General features: G+C 43.5%; 2 protein-coding genes across 2 annotated transcripts in view; both read right to left on the bottom strand.

The window, feature by feature from the left end:
* The window catches only part of LOC141105652 (alpha-2-macroglobulin-like protein 1), a 229058-nt gene that overhangs the window by 139701 nt on the left and 74007 nt on the right, over nt 1–15350 (bottom strand). Inside the window, exons 10-11 of the mRNA XM_073595628.1 lie at nt 12499–12608; nt 126–284 (exon numbers count right to left, since the gene is read on the bottom strand). Coding sequence (XP_073451729.1) covers nt 126–284; nt 12499–12608 — 269 coding nt within the window. The remainder of the gene's footprint in view (nt 1–125; nt 285–12498; nt 12609–15350) is intronic.
* On the bottom strand, nt 4846–7180 carry LOC141105654 (uncharacterized). Its single transcript, XM_073595631.1, has 2 exons — nt 6683–7180; nt 4846–6552 (listed from the first exon to the last, which is right to left on the bottom strand). The coding sequence occupies exons 1-2, from the start codon at nt 7124–7126 to the stop codon at nt 6094–6096; spliced, it is 903 nt and encodes a 300-aa protein (XP_073451732.1). The 5' UTR covers nt 7127–7180; the 3' UTR covers nt 4846–6093.

Genomic DNA, 15350 nt, shown 5'->3' with positions numbered 1-15350 from the left:
ATAGATCAAGCAGAGGAGAGCTTTGTGGTAGACTCGTCTACCAGCCTTCCCCAGAACCTGTTCACATGTACCTGAAAAGGGCAAAATTATTTTCCAAACCCAGAAGTACTTATTCAAATAGTTACCACCAATTTTACTTGTCCTGTCCAGCTGCTCGTGTTCTCGAATGTGAAGGACACTTGCCCCTTCTCATTGGTCACAAGAGTTTGCATGTTTTGGCTTGGAAAACTGAGGTGCACTCTATGGCCAGCAAGAGGATCACCAAAGGAATCTGTTAAAGCAAGCTATAGAGGGACATAAATATAGTAAGAATAATACCATTTTTTAATATTACAGGTATTTATATAGCGCCAACAATTTTACGCAACGCTTTAGATTATATTGTACATTCAATATCTGCTGATCCCCACTGAACAGGTGTATGAAAGGTCTGTCTCTGCTCACTGTGTAGAGACGGACCTGTCAGAGCCCCCTTGGGGTTGGGCCCTGTGCTCCTTGTGGGGGGCTTGAGTTGGGCCCACTGCTCCCCATCCTCTTGGACTTCTGGTGTCTCATGGCGGCAATGTTGAATGTTTAAATGTTGCGGCTATTTAAGATATGAATATACAGTATATACATATGGTTAGTAACTACATAATGAAATTATGTTATATCAAACAGGTTTGTGAAGCTTCTAATTGTATTTCCATTCCCCCTAATTTTTCCACTGTAGATACTATTGTGTAATTATAACCACCTACCCTTGAAGAAGAGGAACTACGTAATCTCTCGAAACGCGTTGGGAATTACTCTGATCTTGGTTGTACCATTGACAGAGAATTGTGGTTATTCATTTTGTATTGATTATGTTTTTACTGTAACCTCATCAATTGTATTGGTTTAATTCTGCAATTTACAATTCTACAATTCTACAATTTTTTGGCTTTTAACATTTACAAATAAAACATTTTTAGACCTTTTTAATTATACATCCTACTTCTTTGGAGTTTATGCCCTTAAAAGTCCCACTAGAGGGTTTTTCTCTAGATTAGTTAAGTGGGGATGTGGGCATCCTCTACTAGTCCCTCTCACAGCAATTAGCACATCAAATTCTTGCTCTCCTCTATGGGGAGATCGGATGGGGAGATCGTTTTCATTCGATCCCATCCGATCAAATCCTCCAGAAGGATGGAAAATAGGGTCACCATCCATCTGGATTTCACGGATGGGGTGAATTGAGGGTCCGATCGGGTCCACCTGAAAAACTGACAGGTGGATAAGAAAGCCTGTGTGAAAGGGGCCTTACTGAACTAGCTGAAGCCATATTGATTGCCTTGCCTTGCACAGATGCTCCAGATTATGTCTGTTCTAGTCTTAGTAAATTGCCCCAGCATTCATAAAGTTATGAGGAGGTTGGATTGGTGAAAGTAGTCCTGACTTGCCTATCTCCATTACATGGATGGCTAGGTTGGGGGGTGGTAGAAACTGGTAGCCGAGACACGGTTTTATTGCCCCAACCATTTAACTACTTGCCGACCGCCCGACACAATTAGACTGCGGCAAGGTGGCACGGCTACGTGAATCGACATAACTGTACGTCGTTTCGTACTCTAGCCCCTGTGGGCGCACGCCACTGGAGGTCAGAGGGGAAGCCAATCAGCGGGTCATTCCCCACAGAGGCAAAACAGGGATATGCCTATGTAAACAAGACAGATTGCTGTTCTGACAGAGGACAACACTGAGATCTTGTCTTCCTGCTAAGCAGGAACACGGATCTCTGTGTTGTCCCAGTCAGTCCATCTCCCACACAGTTAGAAAACACTTCCAGGGAATACACTTAACTCCTTGATCGCACCTGGTGTTAACTCCTTCCCTGCCAGTGTCATTAGTACAGTAACTTATTGGGATTTTTTTTTACCATAAATATAGTATCTCACAAAAGTGAGTACACCCCTCACATTTTTGTAAATATTTTATTATATCTTTTCATGTGACAACACTGAAGAAATTACACTTTGCTGCAATGTAAAGTAGTGAGTGTACAGCTTGTATAGCAGTGTAAATTTTATGTCCCCTCAAAATAACTCAACACACAGCCATTAATGTCTAAACTGCTGGCAACAAAAGTGAGTACACTCTAAGTGAAAGTGTCCAAATTGGGCTCAAAGTGTCAATATTTTGTGTGGCCACCATTATTTCCCAGCACTTCCTTAACCCTCTTGGGCATGGAGTTCACCAGAGCTTCACAGGTTGCCACTGGAGTCCTCTTCCACTCCTCCATGACAACATCACAGAGCTGGTGGATGTTAGAGACCTTGTGCTCCTCCACCTTCCGTTTGAGCATGCCCCACAGATGCTCAATAGAGTTTAGGTCTGGAGACATGCTTGGTCAGTCCATCACCTTTACCCTCAGCTTCTTTAGCAAGGCATTGGACGTCGTGGAGGTGTGTTTGGGGTTGTTATCATGTTAAAATACTGCCCTGCGGCCCAGCAGTCCAAGGGAGGGGATCATGCTCTGCTTCAGTATGTCACAGTACATGTTGGCATTCATGGTTCCCTCAATGACCTGTAGCTCCCCATTGCCGGCAGCACTTGTGCAGCCCCAGACCATAACACTCCCACCACCATGCTTGACTGTAGGCAAGACTCACTTGTCTTTAGACTCCTCACCTGGTTGCCGCCACACACACTTGAAACCATCTGAACCAAATAAGTTTATCTTGGTCTCATCAGACCACAGGACATGGTTCCAGTAATCCATGTCCTTAGTCTGCTTGTCTGAAGGCAAACTGTTTGCGGGCTTTTTTGTGCATCATCTTTAGAAGAGGATTCCTTTTGGGAGACCAATTTGATGCAGAACTTAGGACTTTAAGCACCCAGGATATGGGGTCTCCTAGAGTGCCCTGCACTGGGCGGTGCCTAATATTGGCTGACATAGTGAGCTTGAGGCTCGGTTTACATTGGTGCGATGCGGGAAGCCCTGCAAATCCACTACGGGTTCCAGCATTGCACCCGACTCGCAGGCGGCTCACACTGCCATATGCGAACCGCTGGGAGTGTCAATACAAAGTTAATGACACCCCCAGATCAATTTGCATATTGCAGTGCGAACTGTTAATTCACACATGAATCGGATTGCTTGGGGGGTGAACACCCATGCAATCCAATTCTGGTGTGGACCAAAAAAAAAAAAGGGTCCTGCACGATTTTGGTCCGAATACGATGCAAATTCAACCATACAATCTGAATTTGCATCGTACAGACATCGCATGTGATTTGTTCAGCAGTGCGGTGCGACTTACATGCGATGTCGCTTAGCGCACCAATGTGAACCCAGCCTTGTTTGTCAGTGCTAGCAAATGTTTTGGTCTAATGTCTAACTCCAGCCAAAATATTTTTTAAACTTTTCATTCTCTTTTTTGTTTTTTGTTTTGGATAGTGTGGAGAAAGGTTAGAATTTCTGTCAAGTTTTAAGTGCCGTCTGTGTCATATTAAGGTGTTTTAACTTATTCCCACTCTAGAAAAACAGTTTCAGATGTAGCTGGCCTTAAAGTGATAATCTCAATTAACCACTTCAGCCCCAGAAGGTTTCACCCCCTCAATGACCAGGCCATTCTTTGTGATACAGAGCTGTGTTAGTTTAACTGACAATTGTGTGTCCTTGCGACGTTGTACTCAAATAAAATTGATGTCCTTTTTTTCCTACAAATAGAGCTTTCTTTTGGTGGTATTTAATCACTTCTGCAATTTTAATTTTTCACGCTATAGACAAAAAAAAAGACCAACAATTTAAAAAAAAAATAATAATATTTTTTTACTTTCTGCTATAATACATATCCAATAAAAAAATGTAAAAAATCGAATTTCTTAATTAATTTAGGCCAATATGTATTCTGCTACATATTTTTGGTAAAACAAATCTCAATAAATCCCAATATTGATTGGTTTGCTCAAAAGTTATCGTGTCTATAAACTAGGGGATATTTTTATTGCATTTTTATTAATTGTTTTACTAGTAATGGCGGCGATCAGCGATTTTTAGCCAGACTGTGACATTGCGGTGGACAAGTTGGACACTAAGTGAGACTTTTTGGTGACCAGTGACAGTAATATAGTGATCAATGCTAAAAAAAATGGCAAGGAAGGGGTTAACATCAGGGGCGATTAAAGGTTTAAGTGTGCTCCTAGGGAGTGATTTCTAACTGTGCGGGGGATGGTTTAACTGGAGGAAGAGAGGGATCTGTGTTCCTGATTAGCAGGAACACAAGATTTCTCTCTTCCCCTCTGAGAGACCGCCGTTCTGCCTCTCCAGTGAATGATCGACAGGACCCGGTGGCCAACACGGCTGCTGGACACGCTGATTGGCTCCCGCTTTGTCCAATTACAGTGGAAGCGGGTTGCCGGTACCCAGAACAGGAAACAACGTACAGGTATATTGGTTCCCGCACTTTTGCCGCCCTGCTGCAGTAAATGTGCTGTGGGCGGTCCAGAAGCGGTTAAAGGAAATGGAGGCTGTCATTGCTGACCACTACTACTAAAAATTATAGTTGTCTATCATGGGTCACTGATCCAAACCAAGAATGCAGATCTGGAGTTCTGACCCAAGTCTGATTTACTAATCTATATTCTTGTTTTGGGTTATTGATCTAGAACAGGGATCTCCAAACGTTTCTAATTGTATTTCCCTTCCCCCTAATTTTTCCACTGTAGATACTATTGTGTAATAATAACCAACCACCTTCTTAAGAAGAGGAACTACGTAATCTCTCAAAACACATTGGGAATTACTCTGATCTTGGTTGTACCATTGACAGAGAATTGAGGTTATTCATTTTGTCTTGATTCTGTTTTTACTGTAACCTGATTGTTTCAAACATATTGTCCTTCAGGCATTAGGAGGGCCAGAGTGTGGCCATCAGGGGCAGAAATGTCACGGGCCTGGCATCAGTGACAATAAATATGGCCTCAGGGTTGGTGGTCGAAGAGGAGGAGTTTTGCCCCTATTAGGAAGAGGAATAGTATCCCGTCATTGGTATCAGTGGAAGAAATAGTGCTCCATTGTTAGTGTCAGCGGGAGTACTGCCCCGTACACACGGTCGGATTTTCCGATGGAAAATGTCCGATCGGAGCGTGTTGTCGGAAATTCCGACCGTGTGTGGGCTCCATCGGACATTTTCCATCGGATTTTCCGACACACAAAGTTGGAGAGCAGGAGATAAAATTTTCCGACAACAAAATCCGATCGCGTCAATTCCGACCGTGTGTGGCCTGTTCCGACGCACAAAGTGCCACGCATGCTCAGAAGAAATTCCAAGACGGAACAGCTCGGTCTGGTAAACTTAGCATTCGCAATGGATACAGCACTTTTGTCACGCTGCAATGTTAAAAATGGTTTAATACAGCGCACTCTCTTCTTCTTTATAATGTGACAAGAATTAAGTAGTTTTGCTGCTCATATTCACACACACTTCTCACAAAGTTTTATTTTTGTTTTTTTATTGGGATTCCCCGAATATATTGTTATTAGTTGTCACATCTGACAGTATTTTTTTTTTTATTTAATTTTTTGGGGGATTTTAAGCCTTTTTTGGATTTAATGTTTGTATTTTTTCAAAGGCTGATCTTTGTTCAATGTTATTTTTATTTTTACTCCAGAATATTTTTGTGTGTGTTTTGAGTGTCAAGTTACCCCAACACCATTGATATCTTTTATTATTTAATCTCAAGGAGATTGTTTGGTGTTGGTGTCCCTTGTTCATTTCACATTGTATATTTGAAATGTACCTGAATCCTCACAAAAAAACTGTCCTTTTTGAAGTAGAACACATAGGAGAGTATAATTCAAAACAAAAATCCTTTATTAAGGGCTCAGAACCAAACAAAGAGGGAGGCAACACTGGATCAACAGGAGAAATTAGCGAAGCCTGTGACCCCCAGGGCAGACATCAATTCTTGAACATCAAAATTGGTGGCCTGAGGAGTCCATATGTAAGGGAGGGCAGTCTGTTCCAGAAGTTCCAGAGATCCGGATAGCAGCAGATGACATCTGTGTCCCTAGGCTGTGGTACCACAAGAGGCTGCATTTTTTGGCCGACCAGACTGGATCCAGGGTCCTCACTTTCTGGTCTTCCTTTCACGCTTCATTCTCGGCTGTGGCTGTGCAGTTGGAGATGTGGCAGGAGGAGGAGTAGGACCTGGAGGAGGACTGGGAGGACCTGGAAGAGAAGGAGGACGAGGAGGAGGACCTGCAGGAGGAGGAGGAGGACCATCGCAAAGGTGTGTCTGAGCTGTCATTTGGCCCCTCATACCTTTGTTAAGAGCCTCCAATATGAGCGCCTTACACAAGACTTGTTGGCCCTCCTCCATCCTCTGCATTTTATATGCAATGACGGCAGCAATGTCCTCCTCCACGGTCTGTCGTGCTCCCAGGACCTCTGTAGCCCTCCAAAATAGTCCTCCGGTAGCCTCCTCTAGGGCACTCCTCCTACTGCCACTTTCTATTTTCAGGGGGGGTGGAGGGACCTGCAGATCAGCCAGCCGGCTCGGCCCGGCCACCTCCTGGCTGAGACTTCCCTGTGTATGAAAAAGGGACATGGTTGTAATGTTTTGCTTCATCAATCACAATCATAAATTAGTACTCCCAACTAACATCTAGTTAACATCATTGATTGGACAAGCAGAAATATTTAGAGGAATGCTATACCTGGCTCAATCTGGGCTCCTCCACATGTTGCCTGGAAGGCCCAGGTTGGGCGTCAGAAGCCTCAGCCGGGGGGGAAGGAAGCGTGGAAGGAAGACTGGAGAGGGATGACCTGGGTTCAGTCTGGCCTGCCAGAAAATGCAGCCTGTCGTAGTACAACATCTTGGGGACATAGATGTCATCAGCAGCTCCTGATCTCTGTGAATCCAGGACTTTCTTGCGCTCCCTTAGATATGTGCTCCTCAGGCCACCAATTAAGATCTTTAAATAGGTGATGTCTGCCGTGGGGATCACCTGCTTCACAATTTCACACAATTGCACCAGTGCTGCCTTCCTGTTTGTTTGGTTCTTGAAATGGGGGTGGTTAATCTCCCACAGACAGGGCAGCTCCTTTAAGATATCTATGAATACTGACATGAAGTCATTATCTTTCAGTAAGATATCCATGTTCACTGCAAGACACAACACAAGACAAAGCCTAATGTCAGACAAAACTCTCCTAATCTTGTTACAATATAGGCTTGATTGTAGAAGCAGTATAGGCACAAGTTTGTCTCGTACCTTTGTTCTTACGATCGGCGGGTCCAATGCTCCTTCCTCCGCTCACAGATCGTACGTAATACGCACGCGTGTTACGCTTTATACACACTGCGCATGCGTGTAACTCCGCCCACCCCTGACGTTCTTTCTAGTCTATTCACCGCCCCTTTTCATTTGGCGCAGTGGGTGAAGAGCACATGGTGGAGTTAGAGCAGGTGTGTGCTAATTATAGCAACGAGGAGGAGGAGGAGGAAAGGCCGGATCCAGAAGGAGACGTTTTAAGGCCACAAATATGTCCTTTGGGGAGATGTTGGAGATGGTCGACATCATGAAGAAGTCCGACTATGACGGAAAGTATGGGCCTTACCCCAACCCCAACATCAGAAAGGCAAAGATCATGGCGAAAGTGGTCAAAAGCCTTCACAAGAATTTTGGGGTACGAAGATCGAAAGATCAGCTCAGGAAGCGGTGGTCGGACCTGAAGTTAAGAGAGCCAGAGCAGTACCGAAAGATCCGGAGAGTGCTGCAAAAAAGTAAGTAGTTGTGCTGTGTTCCTATTCTTTCTGTCTTTATTCCGTTCGTGCTGCTCCATATGCTTTTCTTAATTGTAACGTTTAAAAGGGCAACTTTAATGTTCATGGGCCCATTATTCGTTCGTTTCAAATATTTTTCTTTCGGCCTCTAAAACACCATTGTTTAGGCCATATGCATTTTCCCACTTTTTTTTGGGCCTACTTGGATGCCAAATATTTGTTTGTGTAGATGGGTTTGTTACTAGAATGAAATGCCAACTAGATTCTGTGTAAGGAGAGGACACTGAGCAGCTGTTTTCACATCTGGACACTGGAGCACTAGTGTGGGACACCAGAACACCATTTTTATTAGGGGGCCACACAGGTGCTCCAGTGTATACTATAGGGGGGGCTACATCTGTGAAGCTTGTACTAAACAGGTAAAGTATTGCAGCTTGACAAAGGCCAATAAAAAAAATACATCTTGGAACTCGGCTAAAATAGACAATTGTACCCCACTTCCAAGCAATGTTTCCTATTTCTAGTTCTGCCATCAAATATCTGTGTGCTAATTATACCATTTTTGTTTTACATAGGGGAGAAAAGACTCGGAGGACACCCCTCATCCGAGGAGATCAGAGACCCCCCACCTCTGGAAGAAGGTGAAATACCAACAACCCAAGCTGAGCAGGAGGAAGAAGAAGATGTGGTGGAGATTGGCACCACAACAGGTGAGTGTCTGCGACCACAGACTCAGATAAAAGAGATGGATGCTGGCAGATTTTTGAGACCTGTTTTTGTTTTGTTTCTCTCTTTTTAGGTGATCGTGATGTTGTGGATCCAGAACGTTTCACATCAGAAAGTGCCCAGATCCTGATCGGGGAGATCATGGGGTGTAATGTCGAGCTGCAAAACATACAGCAAAAAATCAATGATGTTATTAAAAAAAATAATAACATCATTGATGTTTTGGGGCGAATTTAAAACCCCACAAAATCACCTTTTTGTATTGTGGTCCAATCTTTTAACTTTTTTTGCAATGTTTTGAAAAGCCAAATTTGGAGGATGCACACAGTGTGCCAACATGTGCTATCTGCCATCACGGGAGATCAATGGACGCGTTTTGGGGGTGCAACCCCTTCCTCAATTATAAAGTAGCGTTGAGGAAGGGCTTGCTCCCCCAAAACACGTCCCTTGATCCCCCTGATGGCAGCTAGCACATGTTGACATTCGTAAATTGGTGTGCATCTTCCAAATTTGGCTTTTCCAGGGGTTATTTCCCCCCATCTGAACGCTATATCAAACCCAGTTCCTAAATACTGATGTCTGATATAGCCTTCAGGTTTTACCTAATGTGAACTTTGTAAGTTCAAGTTTTTTGGCTTTCTTGTTGGTTTTACACAGGCCTGTTTTATCTGAAATGGACATTTCGATTTTTGATAATGCTACTGCAAAAATTGTTATACAACAAACATGTTGGTTTGTTTTAAAAACCTTTGGTAAATGCACATGTGATTGTGCAGGTATAAAAAAGTTGCTTACTCAAGAATGTGTGGATTATTGTCTCAACACTACAATACAACACTTTTGGGGTGATGTAATTGCTGTTTTCTGCAAAAATGGGTGTTATTTCCTAAGGGCAAATCCTCTTGGCACTACAAGTGCAGTTTCAGTGCAGTTGCAAGTGCACTTGTAGTGAAATGTGTTTTTGCATTTAGGAAATAACAGACAACAGTGCTTTGTATAAGGTTACACAATCACGACATTTTCTGGACTCAACACATTTCTGTCAGGGTCAGCTAAAACAAACACAAGCAGTAAATGTCCACCAAGAATTTCTTTTTTTTTTATTATAAAAAGGCTTCACAGATTTGCTGGCATATTGATAGCCCCCCTACCCGCAAAGAACTCCAGGTAGCGTAACCGGACATCACGGGCACTCAGAGAGGGCAAGGCAGGATGGCCACTTTTAAGCGCCGTCAGTGTGGTTTGATGTAGGATTCCGGCCTCAGGCCCAACTGAGTCAGCATAGTTGGCCGAATGTTTCCTTAAAAAGTTATGGAGAACACAGCACGCCAGTATAATATGGTTCAGTTTATACTCCGCCATTTGGATGGGTGTCAGAAATAGTCAGAACCGGCTGGCCAGGATTCCAAATGTGTTCTCCACCACTCTTCGGGCTCTGGCCAGCCGGTAATTAAAAACCCTCTGTTCCGGGGTGAGGGTCCTCATTGGGAATGGCCGCATCAGGTGGTCCCCCAGCGCAAACGCTTCATCAGCAACGAACACAAATGGGAGTCCTTCCACATTGTCCTCTGGAGCTGGCAAGTCCAAGCTGCCATTCTGGAGATGCCTGTAGAACTCTGTCTGGGCGATGACTCCACCATCGGACATCCGGCCATTCTTCCCCACATCCACATACAAGAAGTCGTAATTAGCCGACACCACCGCCAACATCACTATACTATTAAACCCCTTGTAATTATAATAGTACGACCATGAGTTGGGTGGTGGGACGATGTGGACGTGTTTCCCATCAATTGCCCCTCCGCAGTTAGGAAAGTCCCACTGCTCAGCAAAGTGGGAGGCCACAGTCTGCCATTCCTGTGGCATGGAAGGAGACTGTTGATGAAAAAACAATAAACATTACTATTTTTACTCTGAAACATGGCAAGCAGATTATACACATACATTATGGGGCAACCTTCAGATAGCATTTATTAAGGGGAATTTAACAACGCCAAAGTATAAGGTACACCTATCATATTCCCCCTCCCCCCCTCTCATGGGCCATTTCTAACATTATAGGGGGTGTGTGTAAATCTTGGACAGGTAACCCTCTTCACTTCATTGAGAGCTGAATGCCTAAATAATGGGTATTACTTTGAGCAGCCCCTCCTTAGTTAAACTATTGGCAGACCACTGGACAGATAAGAAGTGTCTGAATACAAAGATATAAATACACACTGTACACATTTGAGGACATTTGGACATTCTGCTATTACCTATCAAGATAATAATAGGATACAAAAACTTTAAACAGTACCATTGGAAAGTATACAGGCAGGCCCTTGCACTACATGCTTTGGGGAATTCATCCATAAATCTGACCACAAAAGAGATGGGTATAGTGTGTATGGGTTTGGCAAAGTCAGCAGATAGATGATTGAGGATACATAGAGAATTGGGATCAGCTGACTTAGCAGTTAGGGGAGGGAGGGTTACTAAAAATTATTTGGGGACACCACAAAAAAAAGCCTCTGCCACTCTGCCTGAATTTAAATCAAAAATAACATTTCCAAACATTTTAGGGGGTGTTTGGGGTAAAGCACTACTATAGAGCTGATAAAATACATTGTTAAGTGACTACATGAGGTGAATATAGGGCAGGAGACACCATGCTGGGGAGGTTAGTGAAGGGCAAATATGTATGAAGGACCTAAAATAATAATTACATAAAAATCCAGCATGCATGAGGACAAAGGGGACATTCACAGCATATTACAATCTTGGTAATTAGGGAATGAGGAAAGAAATACAAGATATTAGCAAACATTCAATACAATAAAATGTGATATAAAAGGATAAAAATCTTACCTTCATATAGTCCTTCTGCAGGACCTGGATGATGGCAGAACAGGTCTCTGGGATGATGATACCCAGAGCCTGGGGGGAGATGCCTGTCGAGAACTTCAAGTCCTGCAGACTTCTCCTTGTCGCCAAATACCGCAGGGTAGCGACCAACCTCTGCTCCGGAGTGATGGCTTGCCTCATGCAGGTATCCTGCCCTAATATAGGGGGTCAGCGAAGCCAACAAACGGTGAAACACGGGGTCCGTCATCCTGAGAAAGTTCCTGAAATCATCAGGATTATTCTCACGGATCTCACGGAGCAAAGGCATATGAGAGAACTGGTCACGCTGAAGCAACCAATTCTTGGTCCATGAACTCCTCCCCACCCTGTTCATGGACTGGACTTGTGTCAAGGTCAGGACCCCAACACCAAGCCCCCGCACAGCACGAACTCTACGAGGAGTACGCATACGAAACATGGCTAGAAAACGGTCGGCTGCTCAGAACGAAGTAACAGAACGCACTGAAGAACAGCAAGGCCTGTGAAGAGCGACCTGAAAAACAGTAACGAACGAACAAGAATACAATGACTACCTAAAGTCACGCGGAACTTGCTGCACGCACTGAAGAGCAGATACAAACCCACAAGCACAAACTGAACGGCAGAAAACGATCTATAAGCCACGAGTCTGAAAAAGAGCGAATCGTCTCTCACCAAACTTTTACTAACACAAGATTAGCAAAAGGAGCCCAAAGGGTGCCGCGCTTGGTTCTGAACTGGCCTTTTCTAGTCTCATCGTACGTGGTGTACGTGACCGCGTGGTTGGCGATTGGAAATTCCGACAACTTTGTGCGACCGCGTGTAGACAAAAAAAGTTTGAGCCAACATCCGTCAGAAAAAATCCTAGGATTTTGTTGTCGGAATGTCTGAACAAAGTCCGACCGTGTGTACGCCCTATAAGAGTGCCTCATATCAGAGGGAGAAATAGTGCCCCAAGGGCCAGATAAAGGCTAGCAAAGGGCCGCATCTGGCCTTTGGGCCACAGTTTGGAGACCCCTGATCTAGAAGATGCTGAAACAACAAGAATTAATGGAGGTAGGTCAGCAATTACAGCTTTTCAGTACAGGTTTGCTTTAAACAGTAATACTGTAACAATTCAAGGTAGCAGATGGAGAACAAAGTAGTATAACTCACCAATCCACTGTATGGCATTCCAGGGTTGTAGGTGCTTTCATAGTCAACAAAATGCACTTTGTTTATGATATTTGAGATTGGTGTCACACTGCTGGCTGATAACTCAATTTCTGCACAAAGTTAGAAAAAGGAACAAATTTATAGAGTTAGGAGTGCAGTACACTGGGGTGCCATGACGTGGCCTCTACAGCTTATGAATATATTTGCAAATGTGTGCAAACGAAACCCCTTATTTTAACGTGAACTGTAAGAAAGGGTAACTCAGTATGTTGCAGGCTGGCTGGTAAGTGAGCTGGCAATTTTTGTTTGTTGATATTTTGACTCGAGTCGCCTTTCCAAAAGGAACACAAAGTCCAACTTATTACAAGTACTAATAATACAGCAAGTAATTGGTGAACACAAGTGTAGTAAACCACAGTATTCAATCAGCAGCTGGTTGTAAAATGTTATAAGCTTCTCCTTCCAGTTTTATTAACCACTTCAGCCTGGGAAGGATTTACCCCCTTAATGACCAGGCCATATTTTTGTGGTCGTGCGACGCTGTCTCCAAACAAATGTATGTCCTTCTTTCCCACAAATAGAGCTTTCTATTGGTGGTATTTGATCACCTCTGCGACTTTTATTTTTTGCGCTATAAACAAAAAAAGAGTGACTGTTTTGAAAAAAAAAAAACAATATTTTTTACTTTTTTGCTATAATAAATATCAAACAAATAAATAAAAAAAAAATTCTTCATCAGTTCAGGCCAATATGTATTCTTCTACATATTTTTGGTAAAAAAAAAATCACAATAGGCGTATATTGATTGGTTTGCGCAAAAGTTATAGTGTCTAAAAAATAGGGGATATATTTATGGCATAAGTTTTTTTTTACTAGTAATGGCGGTGATCAGCGATTTTTAGCCGGACTGCGACATTGCGGCAGACAGATCGGACACTTTTGACACTTTTTTTGGACCATTGGCATTTATACTTGTGTTTTTTTTCAACCTCACCTACTATGTAACTAAACAGCGATCAGAGCTAAAAATAGCCACTGATTACCGAATAAATGACACTGGCAGGAAAGGGGTTAACACTAGGGAAGATCAAGGGGTTAATTGTGTCCTAGGGAGGTGTTTCTAACTGTGGGGGGAGGGGACTGACTGGGAGTACAGAGAGGTCGCTGTTCCTGATCACTAGGAACAGCAGATCTCTCTTTATTTCCCTGACAGAACGGGGATCTTCTTGTTTACATTGACAGATCCCCATTCTGGCTCTCTGAGGAGCGATTGCAGTTCGCTGGCGGATATCGGAACCTCCAGCCATACGCATTTGCTCCGGTGGCATGCGCGTGCCCCCATAGCCCTTAAAGTGGCTGTTGTACAGTTACGGCAATTCGTTTAGGGGAGTCAACCTGCTGCCGTATAACGACAGCGGCTGGTCAGCAAGCAGTTAAGGGAGTGGAGTATGCTCACTCTGCAAACTCTATTTTCATGTATCTGAATATAGTGAATGAGGTGAAATAAACTGAAAATCCACTTTGCAAAGAATACTCAGTAATAGGGATGAGCCAGATGTTCGACTCGAACATTGGGTGTTCACCTCTTCGCCAAACAGCAAACATTAGGCGGTGTTCGCGGGAAATTTGAAAAGCTGCAGAACACCATTAAAGTCTATGGGACACTAATATGAAAAAATAAAAGTGCTCATTTTAAAGTTAATGCCATAAAAAGTTTTTTAGGGGCCCGGGTCCTGCCCCAGGGGACATGTATCAATGCAAAAAAAGTTTTAAAAACTGACGTTTTTTCAGGAGCAGTGATTTTAATAATGCTTAAAGTGAAACAATAAAAATGAAATATTCCTTTAAATATCGTGCTTGGGGGTGTCTATAGTAGGCCTGTAAAGTGGCGCAGTTTTCCAGTGTTTAGAATAATACCACAGCAAAATTACATTTCTAAAGAAAAAAAAGTCATTTAAAACTGATCGCGGCTGTAATGAATTGTCGGGTCTCGGCAATATAGATAAAACTCATTGAAAAAAATGGCATGGGTTCCCCCCAGTCCATTACCAGGCCCTTCGGGTCTGGTATGAATATTAAGGGGAACCCCGAACCAATTTTTTGTTAAAAAATTGCGTGGGGGTCCCCCCAAAATCCATACCAGGCCCTTCAGGTCTGACACTACGTGACATGAGAGGAAGGCGGGGTCGCCCATTTACTTCACTGATTGGCCCCGCCCTCAGCTATATAACAGCTGTCATCGAGAAGAAGCGTCACTCGGTGGGAGCCTTCCATGGGGGCGGAGCTGTTTGTTTTTTTCTTTTTTCATTTTTCTTGTTTTCTTTTTTAACAAAGGACTTGTCCCAAAGCGTCTTCTGTCTTTTTTACTATTTTTGACATTTTGTTTTGGTGAATGGTTAGGGGTACAATGTATCCGTTACCAGTTCACATAGGGGGGCCGGATCTGGGGGACCCCTTGTTTAAGGGAGCTTCCAGATTCCGATAAGCCCCCCCGCCCGCAGACCCCCATAACCACTGGGCAAGGGTTGTGAGGATGAGGCCCTTGTCCCCATCAACACAGAGACAAGATGCCATGTTGAGGGCATGTGGCCTGATATGGTTCAGGGGGGTCACTCTCTCGCCCCCCCTCTTTACATGCAGCCTGCCAGGTTGTGTGTGCAGTGCAATTTAACTGCACTTGCGTTGTTCTAAACGTGGAAAAACTGTGCCACTTTACAGGCATACTATAGACACCCCCCAGGCACAATATTTAAAGGAATATTTCATTTTTATTGTTTCACTTTAAGCATTATTAAAATCACTACTCCCGAAAAAACAGTATTTTTTTAAACTTTTTTTTGCATTGATACATG

Source organism: Aquarana catesbeiana, linkage group LG08 (assembly GCF_042186555.1).
Source record: "Aquarana catesbeiana isolate 2022-GZ linkage group LG08, ASM4218655v1, whole genome shotgun sequence".
NCBI classification, from domain to species: Eukaryota; Metazoa; Chordata; class Amphibia; order Anura; family Ranidae; genus Aquarana; species Aquarana catesbeiana.
The sequence above is the reverse complement of the archived record's forward strand: the minus strand, read 5'-3'. Positions and strand labels throughout refer to the sequence as shown.

What these genes read in the sequence shown, in the direction of transcription:
- LOC141105654 (XM_073595631.1), bottom strand. Translation starts at nt 7,126, where the DNA reads ATGGATATCTTACTGAAAGATAATGACTTCATGTCAGTATTCATAGAT. An exon ending in AGGAGCCCAGATTGAGCCAG is followed by an intron (nt 6,553 to 6,682) that starts GTATAGCATTCC and finishes TTTCATACACAG; the next exon opens with GGAAGTCTCAGCCAGGAGGT.